General features: G+C 34.2%; 1 protein-coding gene and 1 pseudogene across 1 annotated transcript; both read left to right on the top strand.

The window, feature by feature from the left end:
• LOC131174748 (putative pentatricopeptide repeat-containing protein At1g77010, mitochondrial) lies at positions 1 to 3,296 on the top strand. Its single transcript, XM_058138642.1, has 2 exons — positions 1 to 2,685; positions 2,792 to 3,296. The coding sequence occupies exon 1, from the start codon at positions 240 to 242 to the stop codon at positions 2,280 to 2,282; it is 2,043 nt and encodes a 680-aa protein (XP_057994625.1). The 5' UTR covers positions 1 to 239; the 3' UTR covers positions 2,283 to 2,685; positions 2,792 to 3,296.
• Positions 2,484 to 25,151, top strand: LOC131174642 (pentatricopeptide repeat-containing protein At1g43980, mitochondrial-like; annotated as a pseudogene).
• The last annotated feature ends 405 nt before the right edge of the window (positions 25,152 to 25,556 follow it).

The following is a 25,556-nucleotide window of genomic DNA, read 5'->3' as shown; positions in this document are numbered from 1 at the left end:
ATCACCATCATCATCTTCATATTATTGCATTACAATGTATTAAAACGACCTGTCGTTTACCCGGATTATTTCTTCTGCATTTCTTTATGGACTGCTCGTCGTTTTACCACCACGAATAATTTTTCTTAGTCGACTGGTCAACAGACGGCGTCGTATTTACTAATAATACTACAAATAAGCTGCATTACGCGGTAAAACTTTCTTATAGACCAGAGATTCATGGGTCATTCTCTGTTGCTATGGATTTTGATCTCCAATCTTTAGCTCGCTTACTTCAATCCCTTAATACCCACCGTTCAATCCAACATGGCAAACAGCTCCACATTCTCTCTCTCAAAAGGGGTCTCATATATTCCACTCTTTCACTGGTAAACCGCATTCTGCTTATGTACACTCGGTGTGGCAGCACGAGCGATGCACATAAACTGTTCTATGAAATGCCCTATAGAAACTGCTTTTCATGGAACACCATGATAGAGGGCTACATGAAGTCTGGAAACAAAGAAAAATCCCTGGAGTTTTTCTATTTGATGCCCCACAAGGATGACTACTCATGGAATTTGGTCATTTCCGGGTTTGTAAAAGCTTGTGAATTTGACATTGCTAGGAAGTTGTTTAATGAGATGCCTAGGAGAAATGGGGTTGCATGGAATTCGATGATTCATGGTTATGCTCGGAATGGGCGTTCAAGAGAAGCTGTTAGGCTGTTTAAGGAATTGAATTTGAAGCCGTTGGAAAAATCATGTGGTGATTCGTTTGTATTAGCAACTGTTATTGGCGCTTGTACTGATTTGAAAGCTATTGAATGTGGCAAGCAAATCCATGCCCGGATTCTAATAGATGACATGGAATTTGACTCAGTATTGGCTAGTTCTCTGATTAATTTTTATGGAAAGTGTGGTGATTTAAACAGTGCGAATTATGTCTTAAATACGATGGAGGAGGCAAATGACTTTTCTTTGTCAACACTTATCACCGGCTATGCAAATTGTAGTAGAATGAATGATGCTAGAAGAATATTTGATAGAAAAAGTAGTCCATGTGTTGTGGTATGGAATTCATTGGTTTCTGGATATGTTATCAATAACAAAGAAATGGAAGCATTTGCACTCTTCAATAAGATGCAGAAAAATGGAATTCAAGTAGACTCATCCACAGTAGCAATTATTTTGAGTGCCTGCAGTAGCTTTGGGAATATACAACATGTTAAACAAATGCATTCCTATGCCTGTAAAGTTGGATTAGTTGATGATATTGTTGTCGCTTGTGCTTTTGTTGATGCATATTCCAAATGTGGAAGTCCTAATGATGCTTGCAAATTATTCAGCGAGCTCAAAGCCTACGATACAGTCTTGCTCAACTCTATGATCACAGTATATAGCAATTGTGGTAGAATTGAAGATGCTAAGCAGATCTTCAAGACAATGCCTAGTAAAAGCTTGATATCATGGAATTCAATGATAGTGGGTCTTGCCAAAAATGGTTGTCCAATTGACGCATTGGATCTTTTTTGCAAAATGAATAAACTGGATTTGAGGATTGACAAGTTTAGCCTTGCTAGTGTGATCAGTGCCTGTGCTGGTATCTCTTCACTTGAACTTGGTGAACAGGTTTTTGCAATAGCAATCATGATTGGGCTAAAATCTGATCTGGTTGTTTCTACCTCACTTGTTGATTTTTATTGCAAATGTGGTTTTGTTGACATTGGGAGAAAACTATTTGATACAATGACCAAATCTGATGAAGTCTCTTGGAATTCAATGTTGATGGGGTATGCTACAAATGGTTATGGATTGGAAGCACTAACACTGTTCAATGAAATGAAGCATGCTGATGTGATACCTACTGATATTTCATTTACGTGCGTTTTATCCGCCTGTAATCATTGTGGATTGGTTGAGGAGGGGTGGAAATGGTTTAATATTATGAAATATGACTATCATATTGATCCAGGAATTGAGCACTATTCATGCATGGTTGATCTCTTTGCTCGTGCTGGTTACATACAAGAAGCAAAGAATCTTGTTGAGAATATGCCTTTTGTGGCAGACGCCAGTATGTGGTTATCTGTGTTGAGGGGTTGTTTGGCTCATGGAGATAAGGATCTTGGAGAAAAGGTGGCAGAGCGAATCATTGAGCTTGATCCTGAGAGCTCCAGTGCATATGTGCAACTATCTGGCATATTTGCTACCTCTGGGGACTGGGAAAGCTCAGCCCTAGTTAGAAAGATAATGAAAGAGAAGCAAGTTAAAAAGCATCCTGGTTTCAGTTGGGCTGATTGAACAAGATATCTGGAACGTGAGCAATCAGGGGACTTGCATCATCATGAGAAGGAATCATGTTATTCATTTTTGTTTTTGCTGATCTTTTTGTGGGTTCAATTACATTCAATCAACTGTAAATTCGAAGCAATCTTGTCAATTTTGGGTTCACCTAGCTCTGTATTTGCTACTTAAATCATATCAAGATATCTCATTTAGACTATGAGCAAAGCTTGGTCTTACAGTGCATCCATCCTGCTACTTTTATCTTCTTGTCACTTGTGTTATTTGGGCAAGGTGGGCTACCATTTTCTTACACATTTTTGTAGCTTCCTTATGGGGGCATTGCCTGATCAAAGCGGCCACACTTTCTTCTTGGCCTATATGATTATTACAACAATTTATTCTAGGCATTTCCCTAGTGGTGAGTAAGTTCTCTGCATGCAATTAGAATTTAACTGGAAAGCTCTTGATGGTTATGCCTTGATTTGAAACCTATGATGCGTTTGGATCTTCCCTGTCTTTTGCAGTGATCATCATTGCATGGATTTGGAGTTGAGTAAAGGAGGCTTATGCATGGACTTGAAGAGGAAGAAAGTAGGGTAGCCATCGAAATCATGAGCATACACAGATATGACAATTCAAGCAGAGGTGCAAACATGAATTACACTAGAATTGTACAGTTATTTTTTGGGAAGCCCAAAGATTTCTTCCTCTATAGAAGCTCAATTATGCAGATGATCTCATAGCATCTTGAGATCTAGATATGTGATATATTGAAATTAAATTAGATAGTTATGAACATGACTTGCATCAGGAAAGTTCATGCCTCGCTCTTTGATCTTTGACAAAGTTAGTCCCTGCTCAACTACATTAGGTAATGTGTTTGAGTCATCAGCTTGAAAAAATAAAAAAATTGTTCTCATTACTTTGTTCTCATCTTACATATTCTGTAAATCTTGTAGTCTAAATTGAGGAATTTTTAATTGTAGCTTAAATTTTGAGCTTCAAATGCATAGTGGATTTATTTGTTTATTTATTATCTACGTCAGCCTAGGAACTGGACTGCAGCTTGCCGTAAACAGGGGAAATTATCAGGAATTTCAAGGTTAATTGTATATTGCTAGTTTGATTGCAAGTGGGGAAGACTCGATCTATAGAATTATAGTTCATCAAGTGGAAAAAGTCCTTAAAACAGCCTTATTATTTGGAATAAAATTCTAAGAAAGCTACTCCTACTAGATATTTACACATATGCTACCAATGAAATCTTTGCTCTGCAAAAGCGGGAAAACAATATTTTCTTTGTACATGAAAATTGATTATTACAAATGATGGAATTTTAAATTGTTTCATTCAATTTCCTTTTGCTAGACCAACTCTTGCAACCAAAAGAAGCATACCACAGGGTACAGCTCCATTAAACCCTTGAGAGTAGTATTGCACTAGCATGCCTATGTCAGTAGAAATGAAGCATCTATAAACTATTTGTACTTCCAAGCTCCAAACATTTTGAACAGTTGCACAAATTGTTGTTAAATATTAAAAAGTATGATATTTTATTCAATAAAAGCATGTTTAATTAGTTCAATAAAATTTACATTTATATAGGGGAGACTTACAGAGTTAATAAAACTATAGGAGAATTAAACTCATGAGCCATACTATGAAGTTGTGAAAGAGAGTTGTGGAACATCGACTATGTCATGACATTTATATCTCTTCCAATCAATTGGGCTTCATGCCCGGTCGTTCAACTATGGAAGCAATCTTTCTCATTAGAAGCTTGATGGAGAAATATAGAGATGTGAAGAAAGATCTACACATGGTTTTTATCGATTTGGAGAAGACTTATGATGGTGTTCCAAGAGATGTCTTATGGAGAGTGTTAGAACAAAAGAGGGTATCTATTAGGTACATACAAGTGTTGAAATATATGTATGAAGGAGTAACTATTATTGTGCACACAGTGGAAGGGGATACAAGAGATTTTCCTATCTCAGTTGGATTACACTAAAGTTAAGGTGTAAGCCCTTACCTTTTTACATTAGTTTTAGATGAACTGATGAAACATATACAAGTGAGTATCCCTTGGTGCATGATGTTTGCGGATGATATAGTTTTTATAGATGAGAAGCGATAATGAGTCAATAGAAAGTTAGAGCTTTAAAGAAGTACTCTAGAGTCAAAGGGATTTAAGTTAAGTAGAACGGAAATAGAATACATGCATTGCAATTTCAGTGAAGGCCGAACTGGTGATAGGGAAAGAGTTAATTTGGATAGAGTGGTACTATCCTAAAGTAATCACTTTAAATATCTCGGCTCAATCCTTCAAGTAGATGGGGGATATGAGAAGGATGTTAGTCATAAGATTAAAGCCGGATGGTTGAAGTGGAGATGTGCCACGGGAGTCTTATGTGGTTGCAAGATTCCCAATAAGTTAAAAGGAAAATTTTACCATACAGCCATACAACTGGCCATGTTATATTGCGAGTGTTGGGCATTGAAGGAGTCATATGTAACTAAGATTAGAGTTGCGGATATGAGTATGTTTAGGTGAATGAGTAGTCATACTAGGCTAGATAAAGTCCATAATGAGAGTATTAGAGAAAAGGTAGGAGTAATGCTAATTGAGGATAAGTTGAGAGAAGGGAGATTGAGGTGATTTGGTCATGTGAAGCGCAGACATACAGAGGCTCCAATTAGACAAGTATAGCACATTAGGTTAGAGGATAAAAAGAAAAGAAGGAGTAGACCTAAACTGACTTAGAGGAGAGTAGTACAACATGACCTAGAAGCATTACACATTTCCGAGGATTTAACCCAAAATCGTTTAGAGTGGAGAAAGAGAATCCATATAACCAATCCCAAATTTTTGAAATAAAAGCTTAGTTGAGTTGAGTATACTTTAAAAAAATAAATTAAATATTTCTTTAATTTTAAAGGAAATACATTTTCATTCTTCTGTGCTAGTCTATAGTCTCATCTAATAAAAATTTAGGCTGGCCTCTGCAGCTCCGCTACTCAAAACTTAAGCCTCTCCAGAACCTGTGGGTGCAGAGATTGAACAAGAAGAAGAAGGAGAATCACTGCCAGAGGATTCAAAACCTAGTTTTATTAGGTAAACTTTGAGGTTTCTCTATTTACAGGCTTCTTTAATAGCACATGGCATTTTTATGTAACCTTCTTCTAAAGTAAAGTCGTAAAATCTCCCAAACCACATTCTCCTTCTACTCTCAAATCATAGACCATTTTTTCTCAGTAAAATCATTATCTTTTGCCAAGATTGTCATACTTTTTTGGGCAATTGCTGTCTTGACCTATAGTTCCATTTTTGTGGTTCTTTTGATGATATTTTGACGGTGTTTAGTGATATAACTATTAAAAATACTATATCTTGTAACATTTTCTTGGAAGGTGTTTTAAATTTTGGCAAGTTTGAGATAGCTCATTCTCCTTTCAATGAAATGCCTGAAAGGGACATTAGGGGTGAGCAGATTTTGGTTCAAACAGAAAAATCGAATCGAACCAAATCAATTCGGTTCAATCAGTTTGATTTTAAAATTCATTCGTTTCGGTTCAATTTTATATTATAAAATTTTTAATTATTTCAGTTCAATTCGATTTTGAAGAGAAAAAATTGGTTAAACCGAACCGAACCGAATAGTAATTTTATATATTCAAATCGAACCGAATTGATTTTTGAATTGATTTATTTTTATGGGAAATTTATGAATTATATTTAATTTTTTATATATAAATTGTTTAATTTTATTGATTAATGGTTATTAAGTTCAAACCAAAATCCAAATTTGTAACACCCCCACTGTAACCATTCCGTACATTCTACTGTTCCGGTGACCAGTGTCAGTCCGAACAGCTAGAACGTTTGGAAAAATATTTAAATTAAAGTGAGAAACCATAATTAACTCAAATATTAACAAGAAAAATGTAGGAAAAATTTTAAAAATAAAATATAACCAAGTTAAATGAGCCGGTGCCCTAGCGATGGGTAACTTGATGGTAAGTTGGTATTTGCAACTAGAAGCTCTAAACCGGGAGAAAATTCATAAAATAATTTTTGGGACTGCAAAGAAGAGTTATTGAGGTTTTTATGGCATTAGAATGCCAAGAAAAGGTTTAGAAAAATTTTTCAATAAGTACAAACAATTTTAGTCTGTTAAGCCAAACGGAGGGCATTTTGATCATTTCGTCTTCAGAGATGATTTTTGGCTGATTTGTCTAGTTAAGTAAATAATTATTATGATCTAAAATATGAATAAATATTGCTAAAAATTAAATTAGAAATAAGTAGAGAAGAGAAGAGAAGAGAAGAAAAGAAAATGAGAGAAAATGCTAATTATGACATCATATGATGTCATTTAAATTTCCTCCACCAATCACAATTTATTAAACTCATTAAAAGAGATAAAAGAGGCCAAAAATTGACAAACAATCTGCATCTTCAACCTTTGGGCAGCAAAAAACATTGAGAGAGAGAGAGAGAGAAGAGGTTCCACTATTTTCAAGCTTAAAAGCTTGAATTTCCTCTCCATTTGTTCACCAAAATTGCCAAGTCCCTTCACAAAAATTTGATCTTTCACCTAGAAAAAGCTATTGGCAGCCAAATAAGAAGAGATTAGGGAGGTTTAATCAAGGTTAAGTGAAGCTCAAAAAGGTTAGTGCTTATACTTACTTCCCTCTCTTTTTAATCCTTGTTAGGAAGACTAATTAAATGAGAGTTTGTTGAAAAATTAAATAAAACAATTATATTGAAGTGTGTATGAAAATTTGCAGCCATGGGAGAAGGATGAGATTGGTTAATTTGTATGACTTGAATTGTTTAGAAGTGGTTTGTGATGAGAAAACTTGAGTTAGATATTGGATTATGTGTGTTGAATGTGTTAGATGGCATGATAGCATGAAATGGACACTTGGAAATTAGGGTTTGTGAAAAAAATTAGGGTTTGCTCATGAAATGGTATATTAACCTTGTAATGGTCAATTAGTGACCATTTGAATGTGTGTGAGGAGGAATTGAAGTGAGTAAGGATGTTGGAGTTGAGCTTAGGCATGCTGCCCTTGGTGACCTGCAGGACTGGTTGTGAGTCCAATAAGTTTGGGCAGCCATAAATGGAGTTTCATAGGTTCAATTGGTGCAAGGCCAATTGGACATGAAACTAGACATATAATGGCATAACTTTGGTGAAGAAACCCTATCCGGGAAACCAAACCAAGTTGACCTAAAAATTACCCTAATTTGGGTGACTTGCATTCTGCCTGGGCAAAATGACCAAATGAATAGTATTTATTCATTTGGTCATAACTCCGTTTAGAAAGGTTTAATTGACCTGAAATTTTACCAGCAGATAGCTGAGACATAGGCCTACAACTTTTATGAAGAAACTAAACCCGGAATTTGATCATAACATGTTCAAAAACTGACCTGTAGTCAGTGTACAAAAAAGGGTAGAATTGGTTCTGCCCAGAAAATCTGGAAAATTTGTAATCCGGCCAGTTATGGTGTTTAGGCCATAACTTGAGCTACAAAACTCTAAATGGAGTGATTCAAAAAAAGAAATGTAACTAGACACAATAAGGAACAACTTTTATGAAGACAATTTTGTCAAATTTCTACTGTACAAATGACTAATGGAACAGTAAACTTAGTACTTGAAATCTAAAAATTGTAAAGTAACCAACCCTAAGCTTTAAAATGGTGTTGGCAACCAATACCAACAACTTTAGAATGTAAAATGTGGTATCTTGGTGAACATAGGTTCAATAAATTTATTATGTATTAAAAAGTCAATAATTTGAGTGAATAGTAATGTGAATTGTAATACAAAGACACAAAGTGTAATAACTAAATTGGTAGAGGAAATTAATGTATGAAATTTGGAATCCAAGAAATATTCATGGATTATTTGGAATAGGTAATTGAGATTTATACTCCCAACACTAGTGAAATTCATAATGTATTAGCAATACAACTTGAAGTATGAAATGTACTACACATGAATAGATTGTTGAATGTATAAATGAGACAGAAGTGTCATTTGGGATTTAGGTTCCCATTAAGAGAGAAAGGAAATATGATGAATGTAAATGGTACGTGAAACCAAATGAATGTGAATTGAAATTAGTATGAATATTATGATGAATGTATAAATTACGAAATTTGTCATGAAATAATGAAATCATAAAACACAATATATTAATATTTAATGATATTATGTGCCCTTGTATTGCCTAGACACGTGTGTCAAATTGGATAGTTTGGCATGCCAATAGGGTATTGTTTTAGCAGTACTGCGAAAGGCTTTATGCCTGTATTCATGGCTTTATGCCTGCATTCATGGCTTTATACCCGCATTCATGGCTTAATGCCCGATTATGTGTTATAATGGCTTTTTAGCCATACTGACTACATACATGGTTGAAGTTCTGCGTCCCATGGTATGACGGCTCGAGGCATCGCGGTGTCCAGTGCCAACGACCCGTTATCTAGTTTAGTCAGCCTGTCATAGGTTACTTGGGCAGTCTAATTTATTAAAATAAGTTATGAATATTAGCAATTAAAAATGCTAGAAAGTAAATAAATGAAAAGAAGTTCTGAAATAAATTAGATTAGTTCCAAAAATTTATTTCTTAGAATGATCTGAAGTAAATTAAATTAGTTCTAAAAATTTTAAATATTACAAAATAATTGTAAACAACTTAGAAAGTATCAAGGAAGTGATAAAAAGACTAGTAAAAAAATTATAACTTAAATAACAGTATAAATGTGACTTTCATAAGAAAAAAGTATAAGTATAAATTTTAGATTTATTTGTACATTATATAAATGATTATTGTAAACTTATGACAGAAGAGATTCTAGAGAGTAACATAAATGACGAAAAATATACTGTATGACAAATTTCATATGAACCAAATAAAATTCTTGAGTATAGAAAATATGCTCGAATTATTTTTATTTGTATACATTATTTCTTGTTATATTATTGCACCACTAAGCAGCAATGCTTAGCGCGATGGATTTGTTTCCTTGTGCAGGTACTAAAGTTAAAGCCTAGTTAATACTAAACAGAGATTTTGGAGTCTGATCTGCAGAGTGTTCAAGGTTGTCACCTTCTCAGCAATGCATGTAGATAGGGCCCATATAGATCATATTATATATTTTGTACATTATAATTAGTTATTATTTATAATGTAAACTATGAATTGTATGTTGAAACATAGATTATGGAACTGTAATTAATTTGTAGATCATGTAAATTATGAATTTCTGTAATCAGTTTGTAAATCATATAAATTAATGAAACTTGAGAACTTATATATATAAATTGTGCGTGAATGGAAATGCATGGGAATGAATATGAAATTGAGATATATGAATGAGATGTGAATTATGAAATGATTATGAAAATAATTGATGAGATTTTTATTTTAAAATATTATTGAAATTTTCAAACAGGTGAATAGTAAAACACGTCAAACGATAATAAAATAGAGGAAACTCTGCTAATTTCTCCTTCGAAAAATAATCGATATTAAATATAATAAGAACAAAATTTTTAAAGAAATAAAGTAAGATAAGTTAGGGTGCTCCGATACCGAATGTAGCACACCTCGCTCGGTTACACTGTAACCGGGTGAGGGGTGTTACAAAATTAGACCAAATAACTTGAAAATCAAGTCTAAATTAAAAAATAATCAAAAATCAAAACCAATCGATTTGAACCAAACCGAACAGAACCGAACCGAGATAGACAGTTGGTTCGATGTGATTGTTCATCCATTTTAGTTGATTCGGTTTCTAAAATATGTAATTTGGTTTTCATTATTTAATTCGGTTCGGTTCGGTTCCGTTCCGTTTGAACCGAATGTTCACCCTTAAGGGACGTCGTTTGTTGGAATTCCATGACCTCTAGATATGCTTCACATGGGTACTTCAATTATGCATTAAGAATTTTTAGGGAAATGCAAAATATGCGTGCAAGGCCAAGTGAATTCACATAGTTGATTATAATGTCTACACTCCATAGGATTTGATGCTCTTCATTGTAAGGAACTTAATGCTAGCATGATTCGAGGTGGGTTGAACATATTGAATGTGGTGCATGGGAATTCCTTAATTGACATTTATGGGAAGCTTGGCTACACAGATTATGCTTTTGGTGTGTTTTTTACCATGGAAGAGTTAGATGTTATCACTTGGAATTTGTTGATTGCAGAATGTTGTAAATCTGGGCCTGGAGAACTGGCATTAAGTCAGCTCTGTTGGATGACATGAGATCTTCAAGTTATTCACCCGAAGTAATCACTTATTGCTTTAATTTGCAAAATTTGGGCACAACTAAGTAGATTTTTTCCTTTAGTCTCAAGGCAGGATCTCTTTGTAATTCCATTGTTTCAAGTGCTGGTATTGACCTATTTTCCAAATGCAACAGATTGAAGGATTCAGAGTAGCTCTTTGAGGAAATAGATCAATGGGATTTTGCACTAGCAATTCCATGATTTCAAGCCATGCAGAGCATGTTTAAAGGAGGAAGCTCTCTAACTTTTTGTGATCTCTATGAGGGAGAATATTAGGCCTACTGAATTCACAATCAGCAGTGTTCTAAGCTCTATTTCCATTTTTCTAGTAGAGTAAGGCACTCAAATCCATTCCTTGTTGGTAAAATTAGGTTCGGAGTTGGACGCTATCATTTCTATCTCATTTGTGGATATGTATTCTAAATTTGGATTCATTGTTTATACCAAATATTTAAGAAGATGATTGTAAGAGATTTGATATCTTGGAATACCATGATTATGGGTTTGACTTGCAATGGTAGAGTACTTGAAACCCTGGTTATTTTCAAGGAACTGCTAAGTAGAGGCCCACCACCAGATCGAATAACACTAGCTGGGGCTCTACTAGCTTGCAGCTATGGGGTTTTTGTTGAAGAAGGAAAGACTATATTTTCATAAATGGAAGAAATCTACGGAGTTATTCCTGGCATTTAGCATTATGCTTTGTTCGGAATTGAAAGAGAAAATTATGGAAGAATTGAGAGAGAGCAGAAGACGTGGTGAAGGAAGAACCTCAATTACTTTTTTTCATTACAAAGACTAAGTACAATACAAAAATCAAAAGTTTGCTAATCAAAACTCCATAATGTAAGGAAGTTTGTCTCCCAAACTTAAGCTTCTCCACTCATTCTAAACTAACCCGAACTAATACAGATAAGGGAGAAAATACATTAAAATAAAAACAAAATATCTTCAAGACAAAGTAATTTCATCACTAACACTTGCATTAGACAACATGTTGGATTTAACACTCCTCCTTGATGCTAGTGTTGTTGCAAACACAAAGACGAGATCTGAGGTATTCAAACCTTTGCTTCTGTAATGCCTTTGTGAAAATATCTATTATTTGCTCCTCTATCATGCAATGCTTCAACAAAACTTCACCTTCTCTTTCAGCTTCTCTAATGGCATGATACTTAATCTTAATGTGCTTAGTTCTGCCATGAAAAATTGGATTCTTCACCATTGCTATTGCTGACTTGTTATCACAAAGAATTTTAGTAGGATAAAGTTGCTAAAATCACAAATCAACCAAAACTTTTCTCAACCATATTGCTGTTAGTAGTATACCCTAGAGCATATCATTTAGTATGTATCTTGTACATATTTTTATTAATAAAAGGCATTTCCACTTTTCCGTTTACATAATATATTTATGTGTAATAGAAAAGGTCCATTGATATTTTGTTAGAAATATTATTCTTAAGTTGTTAAGAATATGAGTGATAATATTTCTAGCACAAAGTATCATAAATAGGTTTACAATCGAGGATACTTGATAATAAGGACATGACTTATCCAGAAAGATTGTATTCATGTTTGTTCCCAAGTTATTTATATGAGATATAAATAAGATGGAATTGTGAGTCTCATGCCATATAACAAACATGATAGGCACTTATAAATGATAAGTAGGCCGAACCAGTGACACTTATGACAAGCACATGGAGTTTACTCTTGTCAATATTTTGTCATAAATCATATCAGTACATATAATCTTTAGACCTGAGATAGCACAGTTATCTTGTATATAGGTAGTTTGAGTTTGATACTGCTTTCATACTTGTACTATGTATGGGTATATGGGCATGTGTTGGCTCTTACTAGTTATATATGGAGGTAGGTGTTGATCAAGATGGAATCTGTTCCTCTAAGTAAATAGAGATAAAATCCTATGTTCATTTAATTGTTCTTGATGTTTCAAGTTCCTGGCCAGGACAGATAGATTTATTCAGAAAAGAGTTTCTGATGAGAAAATCTTTTAATCAAGAACTGGAATTAAAAGAGAACATAATATTCATAGCAAATGGAGTTTGACATAAACCATGACTCCAGCTTGAGTTGGGATTTTGTAACAGAAAGATTCTAGTGCATGGTAACATATGATTATAGGTTCATTTAAGGTAAACCTTATTACTAATTGGGTAGTCATGGCATGCTATGCTAGGTGTTAACCATGGTCTATGAGGTGCATAAAATGATTTAGAGAAATCATTTATGGTAAGAAAGAGTTCTGATGATATTAAGAGTTGATACCATGTCTCATTGCCAATTAATGATGAGCCTAGTAAGTCGCACACATACACAAGTTATCACCTATTTAAATATGATTTAATTAATTAATTAAAGAGTTTAATTGATTAATTAAATAGGTTTGGTTTGCAATTAAATTGCAAAGTCCTTAGCATGACTTGAAATCAAATCTAGATTATTGGATGTATAGTATAAGTTAAATTTATATTTAAAGTGTTTAAATATGAATTTAATTAATGAGAAATTAATTAATAGAGATTAATTAATTAATTTATATTTGATATAAATTAGAAGAAGAAAAAAAAATAATTATTTTGGGTTAAGAACTCAAAATTAAGAAACAGGGGCATTTTGGTCATTTCACAGTGTGACACGTAGCACCATGAGATGGTGACACATGGGATTACACATAAGCTTGCCAAATGTTTTTTAATCATGTAAGATGATTAAAATCAAGATTAAATATAGGTTTAACACTTGGCACAATGTGATTGGGTCACTTAAACCTAGAGCTAATCAAAGGATGACATATGGCAAGGGTTTAATGTGTTAACCTAGCTATTTAAGTGTTGTTATGAAAAAGAAAAGCAACCAGCAGCCACTCCTCTTCTTTGTCACGCCACTTTGAGGCTTTTCATCTATTCTTCTTCATCTCTTATCAATTCAAAGAGATTAGCCATCAATCTCTTGAATTAAGAACTCTAGAAATTGTTTCTAGTGTCCTGTTTACATCTCTAATCTCTTAAAAGGCAGAACTTGAATTTCTAATTAATAGAAAAAGCTTTAGAAGCTGTTCAAGGGCTGCCATAGGTGTTCTTGGTGTGGACAAGCTAGAGGGACAACATCTAGTCTCCTGAAGACGAATCTCAAAGCGCGAGACATTGCGATTGCATCAAGAGGTTAGTGTAATCGTTCTTGATTTAATCTAGGGTTCTAAAATTAATCTGATTAATTTTAAAATCTTAAATGGCAAATACAGATCCAAAAACATATTAAAAGAGTTTTAATATGTTGTTTATCATTGAAATCAAATAGATAAAAATAAATCTTGCATGATGCATGTGACCTTAGGTGAAAATTTTTGAATTCAATGGTATAAACTTGTGTTTTTCACGCTTCCATTCCTTCAATTGCTTAATTAACAGCATCAGATTTAACCACAAACTCTGCTTCAGCAGTTAACTGTGCCACCATGGATTGCTTCTTTATTCCCTAGCAAATAACTCCTGATCCAAGAGAAAAATAGTAACCAGTGGTGCTCTTCATATCCTCAACTAAACCAGCCTAATCACTGTCAGAAAATCCAAGTAACTTGACTTTGACAGATCTTCTATAAAGCAAAACATGATCACTGGTGCCATGAATGTATCTCAATACTCTCTTGGCTGCCATAAGATGAATCTGAGATGGAGCATCCATAAATCTTGACAAAATGCTTTTAGCATACATGATGTCAGGTCTAGACATTGAGAGACAGAGAAATGAACCAATCATGCTTCTATAAATTGATGCATCAGTTGGCTTAGAATCATTATTTCTCTGTAATTTTTCTCCGTGGACAATAGGTGTGCTGACTGGTTTACATTTACTGAAATTGAACTTCCTAAGAAGCTCTCAAGCATATTTTTTCTAAGAGACAAAGCATCCCTGACTTGTTTGACAAATTTCCATGCTAAGGAAATAGTACATTTTCCCAAGATCATTCATTTCAAAAACTTGCTGCTTCTTCAATCTAAAATCTTCAATCAAATTCTGGTTGTTTCCAGTCATTAACAAATCATCCACATATAAGGAGATAATAAGAATTTCATTACTTTGATTTTTCACATACAAAGTAGCTTCATTTACGCTTCTTTTGAAACCCAAGTTCAGCAAATAGCCATCAATTCTGGAATACCAGGCCCTTGGAGCCTGTTTAAGGCCATAAAGTGCCTTTTTTAACAAACACATTTGATTGTTTCCATCATTGAAGCCTTCAGGCTACTTAATAAAGATTTGCTCCTCTAAAAAACCATTTGAGAAAGCATATTTGAAATCAAGTTGGAACACTTGCCACCCTTGACTAGCTGATAATGCAAGAATTAACTAATGGTGTCAAACCTTGTAAGTAGAGCAAAAGTTTCAGAGAAATCCACCCCTTATTGTTGAGCATATCCTTTCACAACTAATCTTGCTTTATGCTTGCTGATGGTTCCATCTAAATTTAATTTCAATTTGAAAACCCACTTTGTTCCTGTCACTTGCTTGTCTACTGGTTAGGAACCAAAGTCTAGGTCTCATTCTTCATGATCATCTTTAACTCCTCCTCCATTGTAGCTTAACACATAGGAATCTCCAAGGCTTCACTCACCTAAGTTGGTTCAACTGAAGCAATGTTGCATCTGTTATAAATTTCATCTAATGACCTAGTTCCTCTCACTACAAATTCATCATCACAATTTTCATCAATTGCAGCTGGAACTACAAGATGTTGGATATGATCTTCAAAATCAGTTTGCTATTCTTGAAAATTAGTTTGCTGATTTTGAGCAGGTTCCATCTTACTCCAATCCCACTCATTTTCTTCATCAAATTTGATGCTTCTACTAATATACACTTGCTGAGTGATGGGATTCAGAACTCTATAGCCTTTTGACTCCTTGCTATAGCCAACAATCACTCCTTTCTCAGCTCTTTGATCTACCTTGTTTCTCTTTGCTTTAGAAACAAAAGGGTAGCATATGCTGCCAAACACTTTGAGGTGAGAAACTGAAGGTTTAACTCCACACCAGGCTTCGTATAGAGTCTTGCCATGTAATGCTTTAGTAGGCAACCTATTCTGCAAATATACTGCAGTGTTTACTGCCTCAATCCACAAAATCTTTGGCAAATTTTTTTCAAACAAGAGACACCTGGCCATGTCCATAAATGATCTATTCTTCCTCTCACTCACACCATTCTGTTGAGGTGTGTAAGTGACAATAAGCTGATGGTGAATGCTAGCCTTCTGCAAATACTCTTTGAATTGATCATTAGCATACTCAGTTCCATTGTCAGGCCTCAATATCTTGATCAATGAACCAAATTGAGTCTCAACAAAGGCTTTAAACTTCTGGAACATGCTAAAAACTTCAGATTTCTGCTTGAGAAAGTAAACCTAGCAATATCTACTATAATCATTAATAAAAAATAAAAAATATTTGTTCCCATTATAGGAAGATGTGCTCATTGGTCCACACACATCAGTGTGAATCAAATCCAGCTTGGTAGTGGCTCTCCAAGCTTGATCAACTGGAAATGGTGCCTGACTAGATTTTCCAAATTAACAGGCTTCACACACACACCATAATCTTCAATCACATATCGCATATTAGCAACTAAGCTTTTGCTTTCAAGCAACTTCAATGTTTTGAGATTGGTGTGTCCAAATCTCTTATGCCACAGAGAAGTTTCAACATTATGAGCAAAGCAAGATTCAACCTGAGTGTTTTTATAATCCAAAGGAAAACTTCTACCACTCATTTTTACTAGAAATAACTTCACACCAGTAGGACTGCTAACTTTACATGTTCTATCCTTAAAAACTAGTGTGTAATTTGTAATTGATCAACTGAAAGTAAATTTTGATTCAGGTCAGGAACATAAAGAACATCAGAAATCAGCTTGGTACTGAAAAAGTTTACACCACAACAACTCCTTTCCCTTTGACATCAACAAGTCTACCATATCTAATTTTCACTTTTGAAGAATAACTTCTATCCAAGCTCATGAAACTCTTCAAGTTTGTTGACATGTGATGTGTACAGCCACTGCCAACAAGACACACATCCTTAGCTTCAATTGAAACATCACATTTGTGAATTTCAGCAGCAGCAAGTGCATTATCTTCATAAGTTTCAAAATTTTTAGTAGCTTTGGTAGGTGTAGCATGCTGTAGCTATTGTTGATTCTAATTTTCTATTGCTGTTGTTGATTCTGATTTGCTGTGCAAACCTTATCAGTATGACCAAATTGTCTACAAATCTTACATTGAGCTCCAAGTCTAAACCAGCAATAGTTCTCAGTGTGAGTGGTCTTTTGACAATGAGGACAAGATGGAAATTTATCAAACCTTTTCCCTTTCCTCCTATAGTTCTTCTTGTTCCTGTCTTTCTTATCAGATTGCTTATTCGTAGATCCTTCTTCATTTGATTTCAATTTTTGAGCTACAACTAGTGCCTTCTCCCCTGCAATTTCTTCTTCTCTGTAAGCCTTCCTCCGTTCAACAGCTTGCAGAGCATTGGAAAGCTCAGTCAAAGTGATCTGAGTCATATCCCAAGTATCTTCAAGTGAAGAAATCTTAGCTTTAAATTTTTCAGGAAGAGTCACCATCCCTTTCTCCACAATCCTCTTCTCTTCCAACTATTCTCCCAACAACCTGATTTGATTCACAATTTTCATCACCCTATTAATGTAATCCTTTACCTTCTCAGTATCCTTCATCCTTAGCAACTCAAATTCTTTCCTCAAATTGAAGACCTGCATCTGATGGGTTTTATCAGACCTTTGAAACTCCACTTTTAGCTTCTGCCAAGCTTCATAAGCTGTGTCACAGGCCATGATTCTTGTGAAAACTGAATTTGATATGGTTGCATGGATGTAGGATAGGGCTTTTGGAGCTTTAGCAGCTTCATCTTCATGTTGCCTAATCTAATTCAGAGTTGGATTTTGACATAATAGAAGTGTTGCTCTATTTTCCTCTACATACTGCCATAATCCCAAACCTTTGAGATAAGCTCGCATCTTCACAACCCAAATGTAACACCCCTATATGCATAGCCTGGTACATTTTACTGTTACAGTGACCAGTGTCGGTCCGGATAATTAAGGGGATTAGAATCACATCTAAGACACCTAGATAAGCCTTGAATGAAAATAAATAGTGACTACCTGATAAGTAAGTATAAATAAGAAAAACATAACATAAAAGGTTAAATGAGCTAGGAGTCACAGCGATGGGTGACCTTCCCGGGAAGTGACTGCGAGGTCAGTCTTAACCCGAATTTTGAACCTGAAAATGTGATGCCGCGGTCCTTAGGACTATTGTGAACATAGTGGAAAAGAGAAAATCACGAAAAAGAATTGTTAAGCAGGTCAAATAATTAGGTCAAGGATCCAGAAGAAATATCGAATAATTTGCAAATCGGATTGAATCAGCGAGGGGCAATTTGGTCAATTCACCCCTAGAGCTAACTCCTGACCTAACTGTCCAATAAAATAGGAGAAACAAAAATTTTGGAATCGAGAATTAAATTAAAGAACTATTAAAAAAATTTAAGAAAAAGAAAAAGAATAAAACTTTGAGTTATGACATCATGTGAATGACATCACACATGATGTTAAAATTCATTTTATTTTTCTCACCAATTTTGACTAAGTCAAAAATCATTATTAAAGACATAAAAATACAAAAATTTAAAAGAAAAAAACCCATTTCTTCTCCTCCTTCAAGCTTTGGCCGAAACCTGCACCTCTCTCATCCATTGAAACACCTCCATGAAAGCTTGGCTACAAGCTTACTTCTTCACTTATTTAACCCTAATTTCCCAAATTTCCTTCATAAAGCTTGTTAATTCAACTTGAGAAAGAGATTAAAGAAGAAAAAGAAAGGAGAAATTGAAGAATTGGAGCAATTGGATACCAAAGTTTGAGGTTAGTAATTTAAATTGAAATTGTTAGTTTAATGCCTATGTTTTGGTTAAGTAAACATAGAAATTATGGAAAGTTAAAACAAAAAAAATTGTTGGGGGACTTTTAGTGAATTTTGGCCAGCCTATGAGGGGGTTAAAAGTTGCATGAATTTGGTGAAATTGAACGGCTCATTGAGGTGAATTGGGTGTATAGACAATGATTATACACTTTAATTACATTAGTTTACATAATTGTGTAATTAGGGTTTTTAACCTCTTGAAAATTTGAGAAAATTTGAGGAAATAGTCAAATGATGCAAATGACCTTGATTGAGGTTGAAAATGGTCAATTGGGACCATTTGTGATGTGTTTGACTTGGTAGAATGAGATTGCAATTCGGATTGGTTAGGGTCACTATCCTGGCAGCTTGACCTAGGTCCTTTTCAGGGATCAAAACTAAAATTTATCAATTCAATTGGTGTAAGGCCAATTGGGAATGAAATTAGACACGTAAAGACACAATTTTCATTCAGGAACTATGCCCAGAAAATGACCATAATATAAGGAAAAATTAGGTCAAACCCGGGTGTAGTGCACTATCACTGTACCAAAATGACCAAATAAACAATGGCGATAACATGGGCTATACAGGTCCAAATGACCTGATTTTTATGGCATTGAAAAGGTATGACATAGCACTACAACTTTCATGAAAAACATTAACCCAAATTCTACCCATAACAAAGTTATTTTGCCACCCAAATTTAGTGGTCCAAAATTGCCAGAACCAAAGTAGGTGCCCAGAAATCTGGGTTAGATCAATCCGGCCAGATATGTTCTAATAGCCATATCTTGGGCTACAAAACTCCAAATGGAGTGATTCAAAATGGGAAGTAAAGTTAAGACAATAAGGAATAAGTTTTATGAAGAATACTTTGCTAAATTCCAATAGCAACATGATTAATGGAACAGTACAAAATAGGACATTAAATCTGGAAAATTTGAAATTGTACTTAAGAGACCTAAAATTTGAAAAAACAATCAAAACCAACAAATTAGGCACCCAAAATGTGGTATGTGGGTGTAATTGGATTTCTCATACCTATTAAACATAAGAAAGTCAACATTTTGACTTGAATAGTACCATAAATAGTAACTCCGAAATGAAAATTTTCAAGAGCATTAGTTTAAGCATATTGGAGCTAGAATTGAGCATATATGAATTAATTATTGGATTTATTGTGAGATAAGATACTGAAACACTGTCAATTGTGTGTTTCAGCTAAAAAAGACCCGAAAGTGACAAAGGACCGAGTCAAGGCCTAGAGGCGACTCACGTCAGGTTTGTGCACAATAATTTATGCAATTGTTTTCCAATTGAAAATTTGCATTGCTATGCTTTATGAAATCACTGTGTTATTTATGAATTGTGTTGCCACTTTGTGACTGAAAAAATGACTTTGGAAATTATTTGGGATATCTCATAAATTGTTGGAAATAATTGTTTTAAATTGATTTTGGATTCACACTTAGCATGACAGTATCACATTATTCCTCCTCCATTTATGGGGTTGAGATCGTTTATTTTCCTCCCTCTCTAGCTTACTAGCTGAGGTCGAGATCGGATGAGTACTCATTAGCTAGCTAGCCACCTTACTCATTAATTTCGATTAGTGAGGTTGTAGATCGCTTTGTCGTGGTGTACAACACGGCATTGATCGAAAATTTTGTGTCATGACTTAAGTTGTGTATGGATTGGCAATACTGTATTTATTAAATTGTTTGATCAAAATTGTGCTAAAAGACGCTTTAAAAAAAATTGTGGAATATGATTATGAAATTTTTGAACTGTAAATTGTTCAAAAATGTTTTATATTATGCCTTTACATTTTATTGTGCACCACTGAGTATTTTTTTACTCAGTGATAGCTTCTTTTGCTGTCACAGATAGAGGCAAGGAAAAAACAGCAGAGTGAGTTGCTGATTGTGGGGACTACCCAGAGACTTTCGTACAAGTATTTGATTATACCCTTATAATTTCTTGATGTAAATAATTTTGTAGTCATATGTACTTTTGTAACTAAGCAGTTGTACAGTTATATGTAATCATATTATCTTTTGGCTTTTTATGTTTGTGAACTAAATTGTGAATGTAATTAAATATTTTAAATGCATGGTGTATAACTTATTTTTGGAAAAATTTGGGATGACAATCTTATTTTGAATTGTGGAGATTGGATGGATTTGTGTTGATTGAGTGATTTGGTGGTTGAGATTTGATGAAGTGTTATTATTGGAAGTGTTTTTCCACTGGTAAATTTTTTGTTTTTCTCAATTACTGTCGGCACTCTGCTGAAATTTTTTCAGAATTTGCGAAAAAATAAAATGGACAATAATTTTAACTAGTTTTTAATCTTCAATTAAATGTTTTTAGTTCCTATCAAAAATGCTCACCACTTCCAAAAAGTAAGAAAATGGTTTCAAAATCCCTTGTAGTGTACTTAGTGAGTTATCGGTATGTGAAGTTCGGTAGTTCATTATGTATTCTACGGGATCATGTTATGCCTTACAGAGGGGTAAGGTGTGACACTAAACATGGTAGTTTTCACAATTAAAATGAGAAGGTGATGGAGTGGTGTTGCCGAAAGCCATTTGAGATGGTAAAAAACTTCAACAAAAAGAGTGATTGGTAGTTTATTTGGTAGTTTCTCACTGGTTTTCTCTCAAACTCTCTAACAGTCCCTCAAGATCATGGTTGCTCTGATACCATTTGTTGGGAATTGAAAGAGAAAATTATGGAAGAATTGAGAGAGAGCAAAAAACATGGTGAAGGAAGAACCTCAATTAACTTTTTTCATTACAAAGACTAAATACATTACAAAAGCCAAAAGTTTGCTAATCAAACCTCCATAATGTAAGGAAATTTGTCTCCCAAACTTAAGCTTATCCACTCGTTCTAAACTAACCCCAACTAATACAGATATGAGAGAGAAAATACATTAAAATAAAAAAAATATCTTCAAGACAAAATAATTTCATCACTAACACTTGCATCAGACAACATGCTAGATTTAACATGCTTGTGTTATGGAATTTTGTTGTGTCATGCTGGTAGTCTTGATGAAGCAAAGAATATAACAGAAGCAATGCCTTATGAATTCTTTAATTTGGAGATCGACACTTTATTCTTGTGCAATTAACGAAGACCTGAAACTGACACAGAGAGAGAAGCAGAGGGATTAATGGACTCGGAAGTGTTGAATCGGTGACTTGAATTCTTAACTATTAAGAATTTTATTTCTTAATCTTGAAGGACGTGAGAAGTTTAAGCCAGCTGATTCTTCTTTGGATTTACAAATGAAAATATTAAAATAATAATAATATAAAAAGGAAATTTAACTTAAGTTGATGCGGCAACTTTTGCAAGTTGCATGTGCCGACTTCCTTGGCACAAAAGTGACCAACCCTTGTGTGCTCATAAATAGGAGATCATTTCTCCATTTTGAAAAGTAACTCAGTATTTGATAGGATGCACAATTTTGAAAGAGAGAAAAATTAGAGAGAATTTTTTTTGTGAGGTTTTGTGCGTAATTGAGTTTGAGGGTTTGAGTGATTTTCAAGAGAGAAAAATAGTTAGTGTTTGTAATTATTTGTCTCATAGTAAAATATTTATTTGTGGACTGGGCTTGCGTTGAACCACTTTAAATTTTGTACTCTTTAATTGTGAGTTATTATTTTTTTAATAAATTGGTATCAGAGCTAACGTTCGTGAGATCTAAAAATGATGAACATAAAATTTGAGGTGAAGTCATTCAATGGGAAAAATAATTTTAGTTTGTGGCAAAACACTGTGAAAGACGTCCTTGTACAATAAGAATTAATTAAAGATTTAAGCGAAAAGCAACTGACGACTATCAAAGATGAGGATTGGGAGGAACTTCAATAAAGGGCGGTGAGTACGATTAGATTAATGTTAGCTCTCGATGTGAAGTATAATGTCTTGAAAGAGACTTCACTAATTGTTTTGTGAAAGAAGTTGGAGAGCCTGTATATTTCCAAATCACTTGTATTTGAAGAAGGAATCTACCTACTCAGAATGGAGGAAGGTACTGATGTTAGACATCACCTCAATTGCTTCAATAAATTAATTACTCAGGTGGCTAATGTCGGCATGAAAATAAATGAAGTAGATAAAGCCCTTTTGCTTTTAACCTCTCTCCCACAATCTTACAAAAGCCTAGTGACGGCTCTAATATTTGGGAAAGAGACATTAAAGGTAGAGGAGGTCATTGCAGTTATCTTAGATGATGAAAAGTTCAAGAATACAAGTAGTAGCAATGATGATGGAGTTTTTGTAGCAAGTTCTAGTCGTGAAAGAAGCAATAAGCGTGGAAGCAATTCAAGAAAAAATAGTAGATCGAGCTTAAGACCAGGAATAGACATTACAGATGAAGAGTGTTACTACTGTCATTAGAAGGGCCACATTCAATATAATTGTAAGAAGATGAAAGAAGACCTTGCAAAGTTCAATGAATTTAAGAAAAGTCACGGAAAATAAGGGACTGCTGTAATTACAACTGATGAAGAAATTGAATGTGATGTTTTAAGTGTGGATGATAGCAAGAAAAAGACAAAGGATAAGTCACAAGCTAACTGGTTAATGGATTTTGCGTGTCCTTTCCATATATGCTTAAAGGAGTGGTTTGATAAAATTGAAGTTAAGAAAGGAAAGAAAGTGAATCTAGCCAATGGCAAGAAGATGGAAGTTGAAGATATTGAAAGAGTGAAGATCAAGTTGCAAGGTGAGCATGTGAAAATATTTGATGATGTAATTAGGTATGTTCCTAAGTCTAAAAGGAACTTAATTTGTTTGGGAAAATTGGATTCCTTAGGGTATGGGTGTTCCATTCAAGGTGGAGTCAAGAGAGTTAGTTGAGGTGTTCTTATGATTATGAAAGGCGAGAAGTTTGGCGTGAAAAATCTCTATAAATTAGAAAGTAGCACACTGATTGGAAATATGCAATTTGAGGCAAGGGGTAATATCGACAAGTAGAAAGAATTACCCAAACAAAAAATAACTTTTGCAGAAATTGTAAGAGTTAATTCTATATGATTTGAAAATGTAAAAGATTGAAAAAATCAGTGCAAGAGAATTCAAGTCAAGGTGGAGATTTATCGAATCGGTGCCTTGAATTCTTAACTATTAAGAATTCTATTTCTTAATCTTGAAGGACGTGAGAAGTTGAAGCTAGCTGATTCTTCTCTAGATTTACAAATGAAGATATTAAAATAATAATAATATAAAAAGGAAATTTAACTTAAAGTTGATGCGGCAACTTTTGCAAGGCGCATGTGCCGACTTCTTTGGCACAAAAGTGACCGACCCGTGTGCTTATAAATAGGAAATCATTTCTCCATTTTGAAAAGTAACCCAGTATTTGGTAGGATGCACAATTTTGAGAGAAAAAAAAATTAGAGAGATTTTTTCTTGTAAGGTTTTGTTTTTAATTGGATTTGAGGGTTTGACTGATTTGTGAGAAAGAAAAATATTTAATATTTGTAATTATTTTTCTTATAATAAAATATTTATTTGTGAACTATATTTGGGTCAAACCACTTTAAATTTTTGTGTTCAGTTATTATTTTCTTAACTGGTGAGAGTGCTGTCATCTTTACCTGGTTTGGTATTGGCTAGACAAGGGGCCAATGAGAATGCAAGGATCGAGTCAATAAAACTATGAAAAGGAAAAAGGTGAAAGCCATGATGGGATACTGTTGGATTGGAATAAAAAACCATGTATGCACATTCAAGGCAAACCAGTTACAACATAATGGAGGCCCAAGGCACTTATATCTTGTTAAGATTGCTAGATGGGGAGATGGAGGATAACGGTTGTTTACGTGACTAGCATTATAAAGCGAGTGCTGAGGAGGGTACTTCTCCATGATGTGGCTGTAAGATTCTGGAATGGCAGATTTTACACGTTCATCATATAGAATTTTGCGCCTCCACCATCTTACTGAACTACTAACCCAAGATCAGTTCTTCTGGTATTAATTAACTTTACGTCCAAATCCGCAGGAATCCATTACCTGCTCAGCGTTTTGTTGGATGCAAGATAAACCGATACCTGTAATCGCTTGATATTATCTTTACTGTGTCCCAACTGATCTCAATGGTTCATCACTGCACAGGGACTACTGCCAAATTCTATTTTTGGTAATTTAGCTTGGTTTATGTGAATTTCGGATTAAACTTTATCACTGCCCCGATAATGATCTTATAGGCTTCTTTTGGAATAAATCATTTGCAATGTAAAAATTCAATTGAATGGAATATGAAAATTGATAAAAAAATAAAATCAATTAAATTGAATCCTTGTAAGCAGCAACTTCAGGAACTGCTTTGTTTGCTTTCAGATTTCTTTTATTCCAAAATGCTCCATCACTGTAACCTGGAATTGACCAGAATTTGCAAGCATTATTCTAACTGGTGAAACTCAAGTAAAGGCATAGAACTGGAATATTTCAACTGCTGGGTTTTCAATTCAAGTTGTAGGCTTCTCTGATGCATTTCCAAGGATAAGCTTCAATATCAGTCCCAGCAATCTGTGATTCTGCGATGAAGAGAATAAAAGGGATTATGTTTCATTCGATAATTTAAAAATTTCATGGACAATTTAACTTTTGTTTTAGGAGAAATATATAGAGTGCATCAACTTCCTTCCTCAGAATTCTGTTGGACCACTGTTGCTGCATGTCAGCGTCTTTGTTTTCAATGTAAAGATTCTTTCCTGATGTTTCCCCTACCTCAATTATTTTTTCCTGAAAGTGACGAGTAATGGAAACTTAATTAGGTAATTGCTCAAGATATAGACCCCAATAAGTCACAGGAAGGCCTTCTTTGCAAGAAAGACGTTTCCCTTTTTTTTTTTGACATTCAAACTGTTAACAAAAATTTTTATTGGCCTCTTGTTCCACATCATTTTTTTTTTAAGATAGAAGATTGGTGATAAAACCCTTAAAATAAAG

This window comes from Hevea brasiliensis, chromosome 16 (assembly GCF_030052815.1).
Source record: "Hevea brasiliensis isolate MT/VB/25A 57/8 chromosome 16, ASM3005281v1, whole genome shotgun sequence".
In the NCBI taxonomy this organism is placed as follows: Eukaryota; Viridiplantae; Streptophyta; class Magnoliopsida; order Malpighiales; family Euphorbiaceae; genus Hevea; species Hevea brasiliensis.
This window is presented reverse-complemented; position numbering and strand designations above follow the sequence as displayed.

Bases quoted from the DNA above. Each gene is read 5' to 3' on its own strand.
- LOC131174748 (XM_058138642.1), top strand. From the start codon at position 240: ATGGATTTTGATCTCCAATCTTTAGCTCGCTTACTTCAATCCCTTAAT.